General features: G+C 40.3%; 1 protein-coding gene across 6 annotated transcripts in view; it reads left to right on the forward strand.

Moving 5' to 3' along the window:
* The window catches only part of AKAP7 (A-kinase anchoring protein 7), a 157,643-nt gene that overhangs the window by 57,444 nt on the left and 85,402 nt on the right, over positions 1 to 14,797 (forward strand). For all 6 annotated transcript variants that reach the window (XM_058735277.1, XM_058735276.1, XM_058735280.1 and 3 more), the window contains exon 6: positions 7,061 to 7,173. In XM_058735277.1, the coding sequence (XP_058591260.1) occupies positions 7,061 to 7,173 (113 nt within the window). The remainder of the gene's footprint in view (positions 1 to 7,060; positions 7,174 to 14,797) is intronic.

A 14,797-nucleotide genomic window follows, 5' to 3' on the forward strand; every position in this document is an offset into this window, starting at 1 on the left:
CTTTATCTTCTAGTTCACCTATTCTCTCCTCTGCCTCTTCAATCCGAGCTGTCGTCGTTTCCATTTTGTTTTGCATTTCGTTTAAAGCGCTTTTCAGCTCCTTGTGACTGTTCCTTAGTCCCTTGATCTCTGTGGCAAGAGATTCTCTGCTGTCCTGTATACTGTTTTCAAGCCCAGCGATTAATTTTATGACTATTATTCTAAATTCACTTTCTGTGATATGATTTAAATCCTTTTTGATCAGTTCATTAGCTGTTGTTATTTCCTGGAGATTCTTCTGAGGGGAATTCTTCCGTTTGGTCATTTTGGATAGTCCCTGGAGTGGTGAGGACCTGCAGGGCACTTCCCCTGTGCTGTGGTGTATAACTGGAGTTGGTGGGCGGGGCCGCAGTCCGCCCTGATGTCTGCCCCCAGCCCACCGCTGGGGCCACAGTCAGACTGGTGTGTGCCTTCTCTTCCCCTCTCCTAGGGGCGGGATTCACTGTGGGGTGGCGTGGCCCGTCTGGGCTACTTGCACACTGCCAGGCTTGTGGTGCTGGGGATCTGGCGTATTAGCTGGGGTGGGTAGGCAAGGTGCGCAGGGGGCAGGAGGGACAGGCTTAGCTCGCTTCTCCTTAGGTGATCCACTTCAGGAGGGGTCCTGTGGCACCGGGAGGGAGTCAGACCCCCCGGAGGGATGGATCCACAGAAGCACAGCGTTGGGTGTTTGCGCAGAGCGAGCAAGTTCCCTGGCAGGAACTGGTTCCCTTTGGGATTTTGGCTGGGGGATGGGCGGGGGAGATGGCGCTGGCGAGCGCCTTTGTTCCCCGCCAAGCTGCGCTCTGTCGTCCGGGGGCTCAGCAGCTCTGCATCCCTTTGTCCTCCAGCCTTCCCGCTTTCCGAGCAGAGCTGTTAACTTAGGACCTCCCAGACGCTAAGTCGCGCTTGCTGTCGGAACACACTCCGTCCGGCCCCTCCGCTTTTGCCAGCCAGACTCGGGGCTCTGCTCGGCCGGCGGGCCGCCCCTCCGCCCGGGCTCCCTCCCGCCAGTCCGTGGAGCGCGCACCGCCTCGCCGCCCTTCCTACCCTCTTCCGTGGGCCTCTCGTCTCCGCTTGGCTCCGGAGACTCCGTTCTGCTAATCCTCTGGCGGGTGTAGGTGGAATCTAAGTGATCAGCAGGACGCGCGGTGAGCCCAGCGTCCTCCTATGCCGCCGTCTTCCTCAATAACTGTCTTTTAAAGAGATGTATAAGTCAATGAAAAATGTATGATGTAAGCATAAAAGTGTAACTGAACGAACATAGTCTCTCTTTTCTTATTTATATTTGTGTCTAAATCTCTGCATGAGCGTAAAATCCAGTCCTGGTGCCTAGAATCCCTGATGGATAGTGTACCAGCATTCTCTGACCGTTCACCTGGACTGGCTGGTTGTGGGGATAGAAGAGGGAGCTGAGAGATCATTTGTAATGGCCTCATCACTTTTACTGTCAAGTTTAAGGAATCTGTCCAAGGACACGAATTGAATAATAAGAGAACTGAGCCAGTGTTAGAGCGCTCAGTCTGGGTCTCTTTCCTCAACTGCAGTGGAATGAATATGATTCCTGTGGCATCAAGGTGTAATTTTAAAGACTTGCTTTCAAGAATGAAATGTTTTAAAATTCTGTTGGACAGTTTTACATAATAATGAATTGGAAATACCTGCTTAAAATGATGAGTATAAAATTTTTTAATTGAAGTTCATATTATGGCAGCCTTCATGTTGAAGTGTATATACAGTTCAAATGACTTACTAAATCTAAAATGAAACAGTTTAAGTAGCATATATATGGAAACAAGAATCCTTCAAATAGTAATAACATAGGAACAACAAAAACAGTTGTATGGCTTTTATTTCATTCAAGGTTAGATGGCTAAACAGCGATTCTAAAATTGAGATTTTTCATACTGTATGTGACATAGATTTACTGTAACTTAAAATAGTGTAAGAAAGTATCTTCCAATTAGCATGGAGAGACTTTATCACCCCCTATTGTATGGTGTATTATCTAATTACAAATCAGTCTTCTTAAAGCTAAAATCCAGCTACTTATTTCTGTTGCATCTGAAATAGAATATTAAAACTTAAGAATTTATTAGGACTATGTAATTTACATTTAGTATTCTAAATTATTCTTTTTATTTTGAGAGAGAGAGTGCACGTGTGCTGCGTGAATGCATGGGAGGGGCAGAGAGAGAGGGAGAGAGAGAGAATCCCAAGGAGGCTCTGTGCTGTCAGCATGGAGCCCAACACGGAGCTCAGTCTCACGGAATGTGAGATCATGACCTGAACGAAAATCAAGACTTGGACGCTTAACTGAGCCACCAGCCGCCCCTAGACTACTCTTATTAGTAAACTTTTTGTATACCTCAATAAAAAAATAAACCTCTTTGTGATTATTCTCAAATTATAGATCATGCTATCATATAAATATCCCTTACAATGTTAGCAAAAGGGTAAAAACAGCAAAAGAGGAAAAAAGGAAAAAAAATTACAAGAAGGTGTATTTAGTTAAAAAGACATGATTTTATTAAAATTGGTCTGTTGCAACAGTTACTTTGAGACAACTTTAGCAATTTCTTTACATTTTAGCTATAAATTTATTGTTGCTACATACTTATGGGTTCATTTGAATAAAATGTCCTATATAAAAATAAATATATATAAAAAATTAAAAAACAGATAAAACTTCCTAGTGCTTAGCATACTCAATAAATGTTTGTTGAATAAAACAACCCCCTCCCCCAAATAGATAAAACTGTATTTGTTAGGATTACAAAATATTGTTTCTTTAATGAAATATTCATTTCAGTGTTCTCTTATATAGTGAAGTCTCCTAGTGTTTAAATACATTTTAAGAAATTGTTCTTCGGACATTTTGCACCTTTAGCTATGAGGCATGTATTATTTAGGAAGTGTTCTTAGATGGCTTTTGAAGGGTGTCTGATATATTTGCTGTGTGATTTTCTATTTACTGCTTGGAGGAATGGCTGTGGACTAGGAGGAATTGAACAATCTCTTAAATTATTCATAAGCTTCTCTTCAGAATGTGAGTTAGCGTAGATGAAAAATGACACGTGGTTTTCACACCGGCAAAAAGTCTTCTCAAGAATGACCTTTCAAAAAAATGTTTGTTTATTTTGAGAGCGTGTACGAGCAGGGGAGGGGCAGAGAGATAGGAAGAGAGAGAATCCTAAGCAGGCTTTGTGCTGTCAGCAAAGCCTAACGTTGGGCTCAGATTCACTAACCGAGAGATCAAGAGTCAGATGCTTAACCGACTGAGCCACCCAGGTGTCCCTCAAGAATGATATATCTATAACCATTACCCTGTAGTCTAGCTAAGCAATAGATTATACTGCTATTAGGAGCAAAACACCAACACTAAGAAATACTTTTCAAAAAGAAGACAACAATTTCTTTTTTTTTTTTTTATTTCTGTCTACCTAGAGAATATACTGTACTGAACAAAACACAATAACAAATTATATGTGCTTTGTGACATATTATTTAAAACAGTATTGTAAATAGATACCTATCATCAAAAATTTAAGGCCTAGGGCACCTGGGTGGCTCAGTTGGTTGAGTGTCTGACTCTTGATTTCGGCTCAGATCATGATCTTATGGTTCATGCTTTGAGCCCCTCATCAGACTCTGCACTGACAGTGAGGAGCCTGCTTGGGATTCTGTCTCCCTCTCTCTCTGCCCTCCCCAGCTCAGCTCATGCTTTCTCTGTCTCTGTCTCTCTCTCTCTGAAAAAAAAAAAAAAAAAATTATGCCCAGTGAATAATGAAAACTGTTGGGTCAAAATTTAATGTAACTGAAACCAGTAAATAGGAAAATGTTATATCTTTAGAATCAGTTGATAATAAGATTGTTACATCAAGTAAAATACATAAGTGTAAACTAATATAGATAGTAATGAACAGTACAGATGCCTACTCTTTTAATTTCTCTTCACAAAACTCCTTTCTTTGTATCTTTTGTAGTTTTTGGTAATTCTGAACATTGTTAAGTCCTTCTCTTTACTGGACCTAAGTCTGTCCCCTGAGACTATAAGCTCTCTGAAAGTAGGGACATGTTTGCTGTCTTAAGCAGATAGTGTGCCTGACATACTTGGGAAGTGCTCAGTAAATAAATGCACAAATGAATTTTTGCTTTCGCACCTTCATGCCATGTCTGTTTTCTGGGTTGATACGAACATGTTGCCGAGTTGCTACCAGGAACTCTTCTCCGTGCTAATTCTTCAAATACTTGAAGACTTAGAAAATATGTCCTAATCCCTTCAGTCCGATCCTAGGAACTTAATAAGTTAGTCCACCATGGTATATGTTAAGCTATCAGACACTGCCAATATTTGACTATTTTTGACCCATAAAAATGGCATTTGTGTATGAGTTCGCTTAATATTTTAACTCTAAGTCGGTTTCTTTTTAAGTTTATTTATTTATTTTTGAGAGAGAGCAAGGTGGGAATAGGGGCAGAGAGAGAGGGAGAGAGAGAGAGAATCCCAAGCAGGCACCACACTGTTAGTGCAGAGCCTGATGTGGGGCTCAAACTCATGAACCGTGAGATCATGACCCGAGCCAAAGTCAGAGGCTTAACTGAATGAGCCACACAGGCATCCCTCTCCTTGTATTTCTTATATGCCGTGTTCTGTGCCTATTCTCCCCACCTCCCCCCACCCCGACAGTGGCACCCATGTTCACAGAATAGAATATAGCAAGAAAAATCGAGGAAAGGCTTTGGGAGTTCAACACCTAAACATAATGGTAAGTTTTTCCTGCTTTGATGCTAGAAAAGACTCCCAGGGTCAGGCAAAGAAGAGAGTTAGAGCCCAAGGTAGAGTGTGATTTCTTGCCCCTCCATCATCCTGACTGGAAGAGCAGAAACTCGCATGAGTCTGAGAGCAGGGGTGACCCTGTGGTTTGCTCCTGAAGTGTGCCTATAGGTGTGGCAAGGAAGAAGCCCCTGTGCTTCTAGAGGGGTGGTAGAGGTGAAGTGAGGGTGGTATTGTGTGAATGGGTGGTCTTACAGGGTTTCGGCCTTTTCCCCCTTGGTCCTGGGTAATTATGCTATTTTTGCGTGCTCAAGAATAGCAAGAAAGTGGGAAAGGGGCTCAGACAGATTTAGTGAACTCCTGCTTGCCAGGGTATGGTGACCAACAGAATGAAATCTTGCACACCAGAGGTGGGAGGGAAGTTGCAGTCATTATATAGGGATGAGGGAGGGTCCACTACAAAAACCAAGCATGGTGCGTGTCTCAGGAGTTGCGGATGATGACCCAAGAGCCAGATGCTACATCCCCTTCTAAAACGTATGACACCCCATTAGCTACCTTCTATTCAGCTAAACTACAGTCCTACGAAAAGAGGGGACCATTGGATTGTCTGAGATTAAATTTCTTCCAGAGAAAGAAATGTACCTTGTAGTTAAAATAGAGATGAATAAAGAAAGTTATTCTCACACGTACATTTCCCTTGCTTAAAATCCAGGACTTCCCGCCACACTGAGAATACAATCTGAAGATTTTACCATGTCTGTAATGCTCCTGCCCACCTCTCTAAACCCATTTTTTACCACTTAGCAAAGCTTGATACGAATCCTAATGCTACTTCTAACCCTAACCCTAACACTAACCCATAACCTAACACTAACCCCTAACACTATTTCTTTTTTTTTTTTCATTATATGAAGTTGATTTTCAAATTGGTTTCCATACAACACCCAGTGCTCATCCCAAAAGGTGCCCTCCTCAATACCCATAACCCACCCTCCCCTGCCTCCCACCCCCCATCAACCCTCAGTTTGTTCTCAGTTTTTAACAGTCTCTTATGCTTTGGCTCTCTTCCACTCTAACCTCTTTTTTTTTTTTTCCTTCCCCTCCCCCATGGGTTTCTGTTAGTTTCTCAGGATCCACATAAGAGTGAAACCATATGGTATCTGTCTTTCTCTGTATGACTTGTTTCACTTAGCATAACACTCTCCGGTTCCATCTATGTTGCTAAAAAGGGCCATATTTCATTCTTTCTCATTGCCACGTAGTACTCCATTGTGTATATAAACCACAATTTCTTTAGCCATTCATCAGTTGATGGACATTTAGGCTCTTTCCATAATTTGGCTATTGTTGAGAGTGCTGCTATAAACATTGGGGTACAAGTGCCCCTATGCATCAGTACTCCTGTATCCCTTGGGTAAATTCCTAGCAGTGCTATTGCTGGGTCATAGGGTAGGTCTATTTTTAATTTTCTGAGGAACCTCCACACTGCTTTCCAGAGCGGCTGCACCAATTTGCATTCCCACCAACAGTGCAAGAGGGTTCCCGTCTCTCCACATCCTCTCCAGCATCTATAGTCTCCTGATTTGTTCATTTTGGCCACTCTGACTGGCGTGAGGTGATCTCTGAGTGTGGTTTTGATTTGTATTTCCCTGATGAGGAGCGACCCCTAACCCCAAGTCCTAACCCTTAACCCCTAACCCTAACACTAACCCCTAACACTATGTCTAACCCTAACCCCAAACCCTAACCCTTAACCCCTAACTCTAACCCTAAGAGGCTTACCTTGTTTTTCATCTCTAAGAGATCACTGACCTGTTTTTGCCCAATACATACAGTGTCTTGCAAACCATTATTTTATGTACCTTGTCCTTTTATTGTTTCAGATGGGAGGGTGAATCTGATTTCTTTTATTCCATCTTGGTCTTTAGATATTATGGGTTACAGATAAGCTGGTCCTTCTTTATGAGTATGGATACCACTGGGATATTCAGTGAAAATCAACATATCAGACAAATTTTTTTTGTTTTATTAAATGTTTCCTTTTCAAATTGTTGCTTTTGCGTGCTTAACTTAAAATTTGAAATCTCTGCAAATTTAATAATATACTTGTTATACACATTGTGGTTTTTCCTCTCTTAAAAAATAATATGTCATACAGGTATTTAATCTTCATATAGAGTAATTTGTTATTTTTTGAACTGCCATTTTTATAATGAAAGGTAGCTATGTGTTGCAGTAGCAGTTTTTGGTTTTTATTTTCTTTAGAGACTGCAAAAAGGACGTTTCAAGAAAAGGGCATCTTGGCAGGAGAAAACAGGGGTTTTAAGCCTCATTTGACTTTTATGAAATTGTCCAAAGCACCATGGCTCCGGAAGAAGGTGAGTGGACAGTTTTATCCTAAGCCTTGTTTTGCCTGCTACACCAGCCTTAATAAGCATGGTTGGGGCATGAGTGACATTTGCGGTCGTTTTTGACCCCCTGCTACTCTTGGTCCCGGGATTCCAAGTGAGATTGTTTCCAGTTCCCAGGGATGCTGAGCTGGCTCACGAGACTCCATGCAGGCCATTACCCCTGTGCCCTCCTTTGCCTCTGTGGCTGTTAGCTGTATACTCTGACCCACGTTTCCTGCTGCTTCATCTGTTGCCATATCTGCTCCGTTGAAGGGTGTTGAGGCAGGGCTGGGGCCCCATTTTACTGCTTTCTTTGCTTATGGTTGTTCACAGCCTGCTGCCCTCAAAGCTTCTTCCTCTGGCCTGCATACCCTGGTGCTGCTCACTGGAACTGGGTTCTTCAAGGTGGGACAAGCTTTTTTACGCCCCTTTACGCATCTCTTTCAAGGGCTCCAGTAGACGACCTTGTGTGTTCAGCAGTTGTTGCCATTAGGGCTTGGAACAGGTGTTCCACGGACTGGGCAAGAGGGTAACTGAGGAGCTCCCATCCTTCCATCACTTAAAAGTACTTTTTCCTGACACGAGCTGAGGGACCGGTCTCTTGACCTCCCACATCTTAGGGTGACTTTCTGCCTTCTCACAGGTTGGAGTAACTTTTGGTTTTCTTCAGGATTCATGAGCTTTTCTCCTGGAATCCTAAGGGCACCCTTCATTGTTTTTCCCATTACAGCCTAGGGAGCGTCTTATGCACATTTAGACATCTTGACCTGCTCTAACATACCAGAGTTCTGGAGATGGCCATGCAGATTAATATTCGTTCCTACTCTCCATGACCCTTTGCTGCAGTTAAGACTGATTTGCAGCTTTATAAATGAAGGTCATGTTTATTAGTAAGTAGATCTCTTTTCTAAATTTGGCACATATTGTATTTAACGTCTTTTTGCTCAGAAGGTCTTTTCAGTCTTTTAGAACCTCTGTTTGGGTGATTGACCATCCTGTGGTTGTGAGTTTTTTACAAGCTATTGTGAATACTTTCTCAAAAAGATTTTTTTTTTTGGGTGACTATGCCCCACATTCAATAATAACTCTATCAGGTAACATTCCTAAATATTTTAAGTAACAGATGTTGAAATTTGGACTAACAACTGTCAAAACTTGCAGACTGATGGTTTACTGTTTTTACTCATTATCTTTCTTGTTTTGCTTTCAAATGGATTGTCCTCTTGCCAGTGATTTCACACTTAATCACAGAATGACAAATCAGTGGTGAAGGTAATATCCATCATTTCAAAATGTTTCTTTGTCTTTACAGTTTTAGCTTTTACATGAGAGCACACAAGGACATTTATCAAAGGAGTGTTTCAGCTACTCTAGAATCTCAATTTCAACGTTTCAGGCTAAATTTAAATGATTCCTTGGCAGTTAATTTCCCCAAATCTGCTCCCTTATTTTATAGAAAAGGGATATGAGACTAACAAATGTTAAGTGGCTGAATGAGATCCTGTTCCTCCATTTGCAGAGCCCTGCATGGAATCCATCTTACCTCTTTCCCAGGCTCATATTCTCTGCCCCCACTGGCCACATCCAGTTCATCCAAATTAATTTCTGTATTTACGTGAGGAGCTCCCTGGTCCAAATCCTATTAAGTCAGCCGATATTTACTGAGTGCCTAGTACGTGCCAGACATTGGTGCTAGGCTCAGAGTTATGATCAAAATAGAAACAGTCCCTGCCTGAATGGTATATAAAATCTAAATGGGATTGTATTTTGTCTAGATTAGAAAGCGTAATCTTTAGAAAATAAATTATTATTATTAAAAAAATTTTTTTCTTACAGTTATTTATTTTTGAGAGACAGAGAGAGACAGAGCACAAGTAGGAGGGGCAGAGAGAGAAGGAGAGAGAGGAGACAGAGAATCCAAAGCAGGATCCAGGCTCTGAGCTGTCAGCACAGAGCCCGACGCAGGGCTTGAACTCATAAATCATGAGATCGTGACCTGAGCCGAAGTCGGATGCCCAACCTGACTGAGACACCCAGATGCCCCTAGAAAATAAATTATGACTTTACTGTCTTTCAGACAGCCAAGTGAGATCTTTTTCTTTTCAATATGGAATGACTCTGTTTCTGTGTAGTACTATGATGCCCAGTGTTCCTGAATGCTTAAGAATGTATATTTTAAACTGTGGGATTCATATGTCAACATTGAAGCTTGAAGATATCCACCCTCTAGCTTCAGATCTGAAGTTGTACCTAAAGACCTTGCTTTTGATGGTCAGGCAGTACCACAGGTGATTCTAATCAGATGGTCTGCAGAGTGGTTTAGTCTGAGACCTGCAGGTTTAAATAAATACCCAGCATTTTCTTTATGCAGCAAATCGTTTGTTCCACTGTAAAAGTTAAAGCCAGTATGAAAAGATAGCGTGCACAAAAGTACACTTTTATTATGCTTTGTGGTTTGGAATACAGATTATTTGAAAATATGTGGTTCTTCAGTCTCTTTCTTAATTTTTTTACATTTCCAAACATCTATTCTCCTTTCTCAGCCCCAATTCTCTACCTGGTTTTTATTCTGGTTCACTCATTTACAAGGCAATGGACATTGATAAAATCAGTAATGGAAAGTATTGCTAGTGTTCAGTGTTATTTAGATTGATAAAGAATAAAAGGAGGAAGAGAGAGAGAGGTAGGAAATAATAGGTTTCAATCACTCAAGTGTTACGAAATTTGTCTTATTGCAAGTACTTTCTTTTATTTTAAAAGTTATTTTAATTGTAAAAGTATTAGATGAATATTTGGTCACTGTAAACAGTCCAAACACATGCAAACCTATGGAGTGAATTATATAATTTTTCTTTCATCACTATCCCATCACCACCTTTTCCCCAATTTCTCTGTAGGTTACCACTGCTAGTGGTATATCCTCTTGACTTTTTCTCTATACACTGCAAACGTGTAGATAGATAGGTGCAAATAACCTGCATATAGTTTCTTTAAAACAGAAATAAATATACATTATTTTGATTTATCATAATTTATTCTCCCCTTGATGAATAATTACATTAATGTTTGGTTTTTTGTTTTGTTTTGTTTTGTTTTTTTTTTTAGCACAAACAATGCTGCAGTGAGCATCCTTGTTCATTTTTCTTTGGGTAAATATGCCATTATTTCAAAGAACCAGTTTTTTGAAGTGGAATGTCAAGGTCAAAGGGCATTGTACATTTTAACTTTTTAAAAACACCACACACAGTGGTCCTAATTTATACTTCCAACCATTTTGTATTAGAGGAACATTTGTTAGTGTACGCTTGAGGTAGAAGGACCATCAGGGATTTGAATGGTGGCTTGGTATGGCCCTTTGAGCTATACATTGAGCAATTCCTATAAAAAGTTAAAATATTTATATTCTTTAAGAGGTTCATGCTTCTGAAATTATCCTAAACAAATAGTTTTTATTTAGATAAAATAGATACATAGCATTGTGTAAGTTTCAAGTGTACAACCTAATGATTTAGTATATGAATATATTACAAAATGATTACCGTAATAAGGTTAGTTAACACATCCATCACTTCATATAGTTACCATTTTTGGTTGTTGTGAGAACTTTTACTACTCTCTTAGTAATTTCCAAATATATAATGTAGTATTTTTTAACAATATAGTTATTTTTAACTATTATCACCATGTTGTACATTATATCCGTAGGAGTTACTTATTTTATAACTAAGAAACAATTTAAAAGAAGAAATTCTTTATGTGTAAAGATGTTTACTGAACCACTATCTGTAATAGAGAAAAATTAGAAAAAGCTTCCATTACAGTGAGGGAATTTTTAAGTCAGTTATGGTATATCAATGATTTAAGAAGCTATTAAAATAGATACTTATAAGGACTGTGTTAATAGCACAAAACTTCCTTGTATTTTGACGGTAAAATGTGGGTTCCTGCAATTGCTCTTTTAGCCCATAATTCTTCTGGTAGGTCACTGAATACCTCTGATCTTAACGTCACCTGGAATATAGTAAATTTCTCTTGACACACACAGGATTTCTCTTGTGGTTGGTTGGGAGTTTGCTGAGGTTCTGAGGAAGAGTGGAGCCTTAGTGGGCTGATCATAGAAATGGTGATGGGCAAGTTAGATGTCTCATGACAATGAAGGGTAAGGCGAAGCCACCAGATGCAGAAAACTTGAAGGTTTTCCATCATCCTGAGGAGTGTTGTTTCTGGTATGGATAGGTGGTACGTAGCGAAAGTATCTAGAAAAGAGCTAATAGTATCTCCCACCAAGATGCTGTTTGGAAGGTTGGTGTACTCTTTATATTTCAGTGTGACCTGCTAGAAGGTCATCTGGAAATCACTTTGTGTAGTGAGTAGATACTGATATACTCCTAAGATACTGCTGTTATTACTGTAGACATGGTAATTATTGGTAAAAAGGGTGTTCTGGATGGAGGGGTGCTCTGCATCATTATAGGCAGATTCTGAGGTAGTTAAGATTATCCATTCATTATTATCTACGGGAAGTATAACCAATTATTCTGTAATAGGACTTCAACTGGTATTTTTTTTCACCATATACTGAATCATTTTTACGATTTAAAAAGCTGTTAATCCATGCCAGTGTGTGTGTGTGTGTGTGTGTGTGTGTGTGTGTATATATATATATATATATATATATATATATATATATATATATAAATGTATATATATAAATATATAAATCTTATATATATATATATATATATATATATATATATATATAAGATTTAAAGCTGAAGCCATAATTGGTCTGTTCATGAAGAGAAGATAACATGTGTCACTGGTGTAAAAGATATGAACAGGTCTCTGGTGCAGGGGATGCATGTTTACCACCACTGGAACGGTCATAGGATCTGCTATGAGGATTTCCCAGTGGTGTTTAGTGTTGGCTGCAGAAGTCCTAGGCTGTGGGGTGCCATCCTTTGATAGGCACCTATTTGTAGGTAATACCACTTAGTAGAATTAACCAAAAGTCCAGTGGGATAACCAGAAGTTCTGTAGATTGTGATCAGCATTTTGAAAATACAGAAACTCTTGTTCAAATTTCCTGGTTGGAACTTCCTCAGGTACAGCATGGCTTTCTGGTTCCCGAGCTCAGAAGTGAGTTCTCTTAATTTAGAATCTGAGAAACTTAAGATTTCCCTTGGCATTATATGTTTTTCTAACAGTAGGAGGCATTTAGTCAATGTGTTAGTTTTGCATATTCTTAGTTTCATGAAATTCTAGTAGGGTATATTGCATTAGAGACTATTGAAAATAGTTACTGTATATTTTAAAGGTAGTTTGATTATCATTGTGCTTTGAGAGTTGTAGTTTCTTTCATTAAATGAATGGAGCCTTAGAAAATCTTATTAAATTGCCATGTGTCTGAAATAGTAACTAAAATTCAAGTTCTCTGTGTAGTTTTCTTGGAATGTATTTGTTTTATGTGGTTAGTCTGCAACTTTTTATATGCTTTTTATCCATGCTTTTAAGTCCATGCTTTTTATATGCCTTCTTTTGGATATATTTTTCTCACTGCGGGACCTCGTACTTCTGTGATTTAACCATTGCAAAAACTGGTTGGTTAGAAATGTGTGCTAACACTTGGTGGCAGAAGACAACCAGTTTCAAATCAAAAAGTATCTTAATGCAGATCTAGATTCCTTAAGAAATATATGTGATCTTTTCATGGATAAATCCGTTGTTTTTAAGCATTAATTATTTTCTGGCCTTTTTAGATACTTTTGCTGGCCTATGACTCTTTCAAATTACTAAGGTAGCACTAAACCAACAAAGCTATAGTTTGTTAGTTGGCACTTCCTTGTAGCAACTTTTCAGAGTTAGACAGTGAGAGAACTTTAGAATGAAAGAAATGGTCTCCTTTGAAATTGTTAGCTACAAATGTCACTTAGACTGGTTTGTTTTGAGTGCAGGATTTGATATGCAGAAAGCATGGGCAAAGAAGTGGTTATCGGACCATAAGATGATGAGGCTGGGTGGGAGAAGCAGGGAGGAGAATACAGGTCAGTCATCAGTAGAGATGGCAATGGGAAGTGGAAAAGGAGCGTATGGATGATGGTGGCACAATTAAGGGGGAAAACCCAGTCCCTGATTCAATATACAGGACCAGTTGTAGTACAGAATGTCTACGCTAGGTTGGCTGAATCCCAGCCTTCCTCTGCCAGGACCTTCTGCCGTTGTCTTTCCTCACCTACTGCCATTATTTACTCTTATGTATCTAGCAGGTAGCACATTTTCTCAGGATTTTGTTAAGTGGCTGGTATAATGTAGCTGCCACTGACTTTCCTGGTTCTGCACAATGATGTGCCTTTATAAACCATTTCAAAACTCAGGAGTGCTAGACTGTTCCTTCTCAAGGGAGTCTCTATAATAAATTTGGAACAGCACGAGTTTTCTTGTGTTACCTTTGTTGTTTAGCTCTGGACAAATCTTATAGTCTTTCTTGACCTTTGCTGACTCATAGAGTTACAATGCAACTCATTAGTCTTAATGGTTCTTGACTCCTGTGCTATTCTGAAATGTCTATATAGTAAGCATTTTGCCCAAAGAGGTGAATTTGGCTTCAAATAGAGATGTTTTTGTTTTGTTTTGTTTTTTTAAAACCTCAGATAGATTTCCTTATATGCATGGAGGGAGGCTTTCTCCTAGCAGAAAGGAGAAAGGTCTTTAAGTGTAGGAAGGTGGTGGCAATTTAGATATGGATCTCCCCATTTCTCCTCTTGGAACCATACAGAACAATAAAGATGATGGCAAAGATATCATGAACTGCATCTTCAGTGAAAGAGACATCTGTAAAAAGCAACAGATGTGCAAATATGTCCAGAAGCAACTGGAACTAGTGGAGCTTTCATGAGAAGTTGCTTCAGGTGGGGGAGATGGTAGAGGGAGAGGCAGGCCTATGGGTGACGGATCTCAGAAATGATCAGCAAATGTTCACTCCCAGAGGGTGAGGGCTCCACTGTAAGAAGGCATAGAAGATGTGGAAGGGGGCCCAGAGGAGGTGACTCAGGAAGCGTCGCCTTCCAAAGGTGGGGGTTGGGGGGAGTCCCTCCAGCAGCAGCCAAGGAGCCCAGGGCTGGCAGCAGGGAGGCGGGCAGGCCCATCCTCACAATAGTCCATCCCTGTCTCAGAAGAGGAGGAAGCCCTGAGCATGGGAGCCTGCAAAACTGCCCTGCCACTCCCGTCACCTTGTCCCTGAAAGACTGCAAGACTGCAGGGATCAGCAAGCCTTTGTCATTCCAGACAAAAGCTTGTCTTAAAATGTCCATGGAGTACTACGTGGCAATGAGAAAGAATGAAATATGGCCCTTTGTAGCCACATGGATGGAACTGGAGAGTGTGATGCTAAGTGAAATAAGTCATACAGAGAAAGACAGATACCATAGGTTTTCACTCTTATGTGGATCCTGAGAAACCTAACAGAAGACCATGGGGGAGGGGAAGGAAAAAAAAAAGTTAGAGAGGGAGGGACCCAAACCTAAGAGACTCTTAACAACTGAGAACAAACTGAGGGTTGATGCGGGGTCGGAGGGAGGGGAGGGTGGGTGATGGGTATTGAGGAGGGCACCTG

This window comes from Neofelis nebulosa, chromosome 6, assembly GCF_028018385.1.
Source record: "Neofelis nebulosa isolate mNeoNeb1 chromosome 6, mNeoNeb1.pri, whole genome shotgun sequence".
NCBI classification, from domain to species: Eukaryota; Metazoa; Chordata; class Mammalia; order Carnivora; family Felidae; genus Neofelis; species Neofelis nebulosa.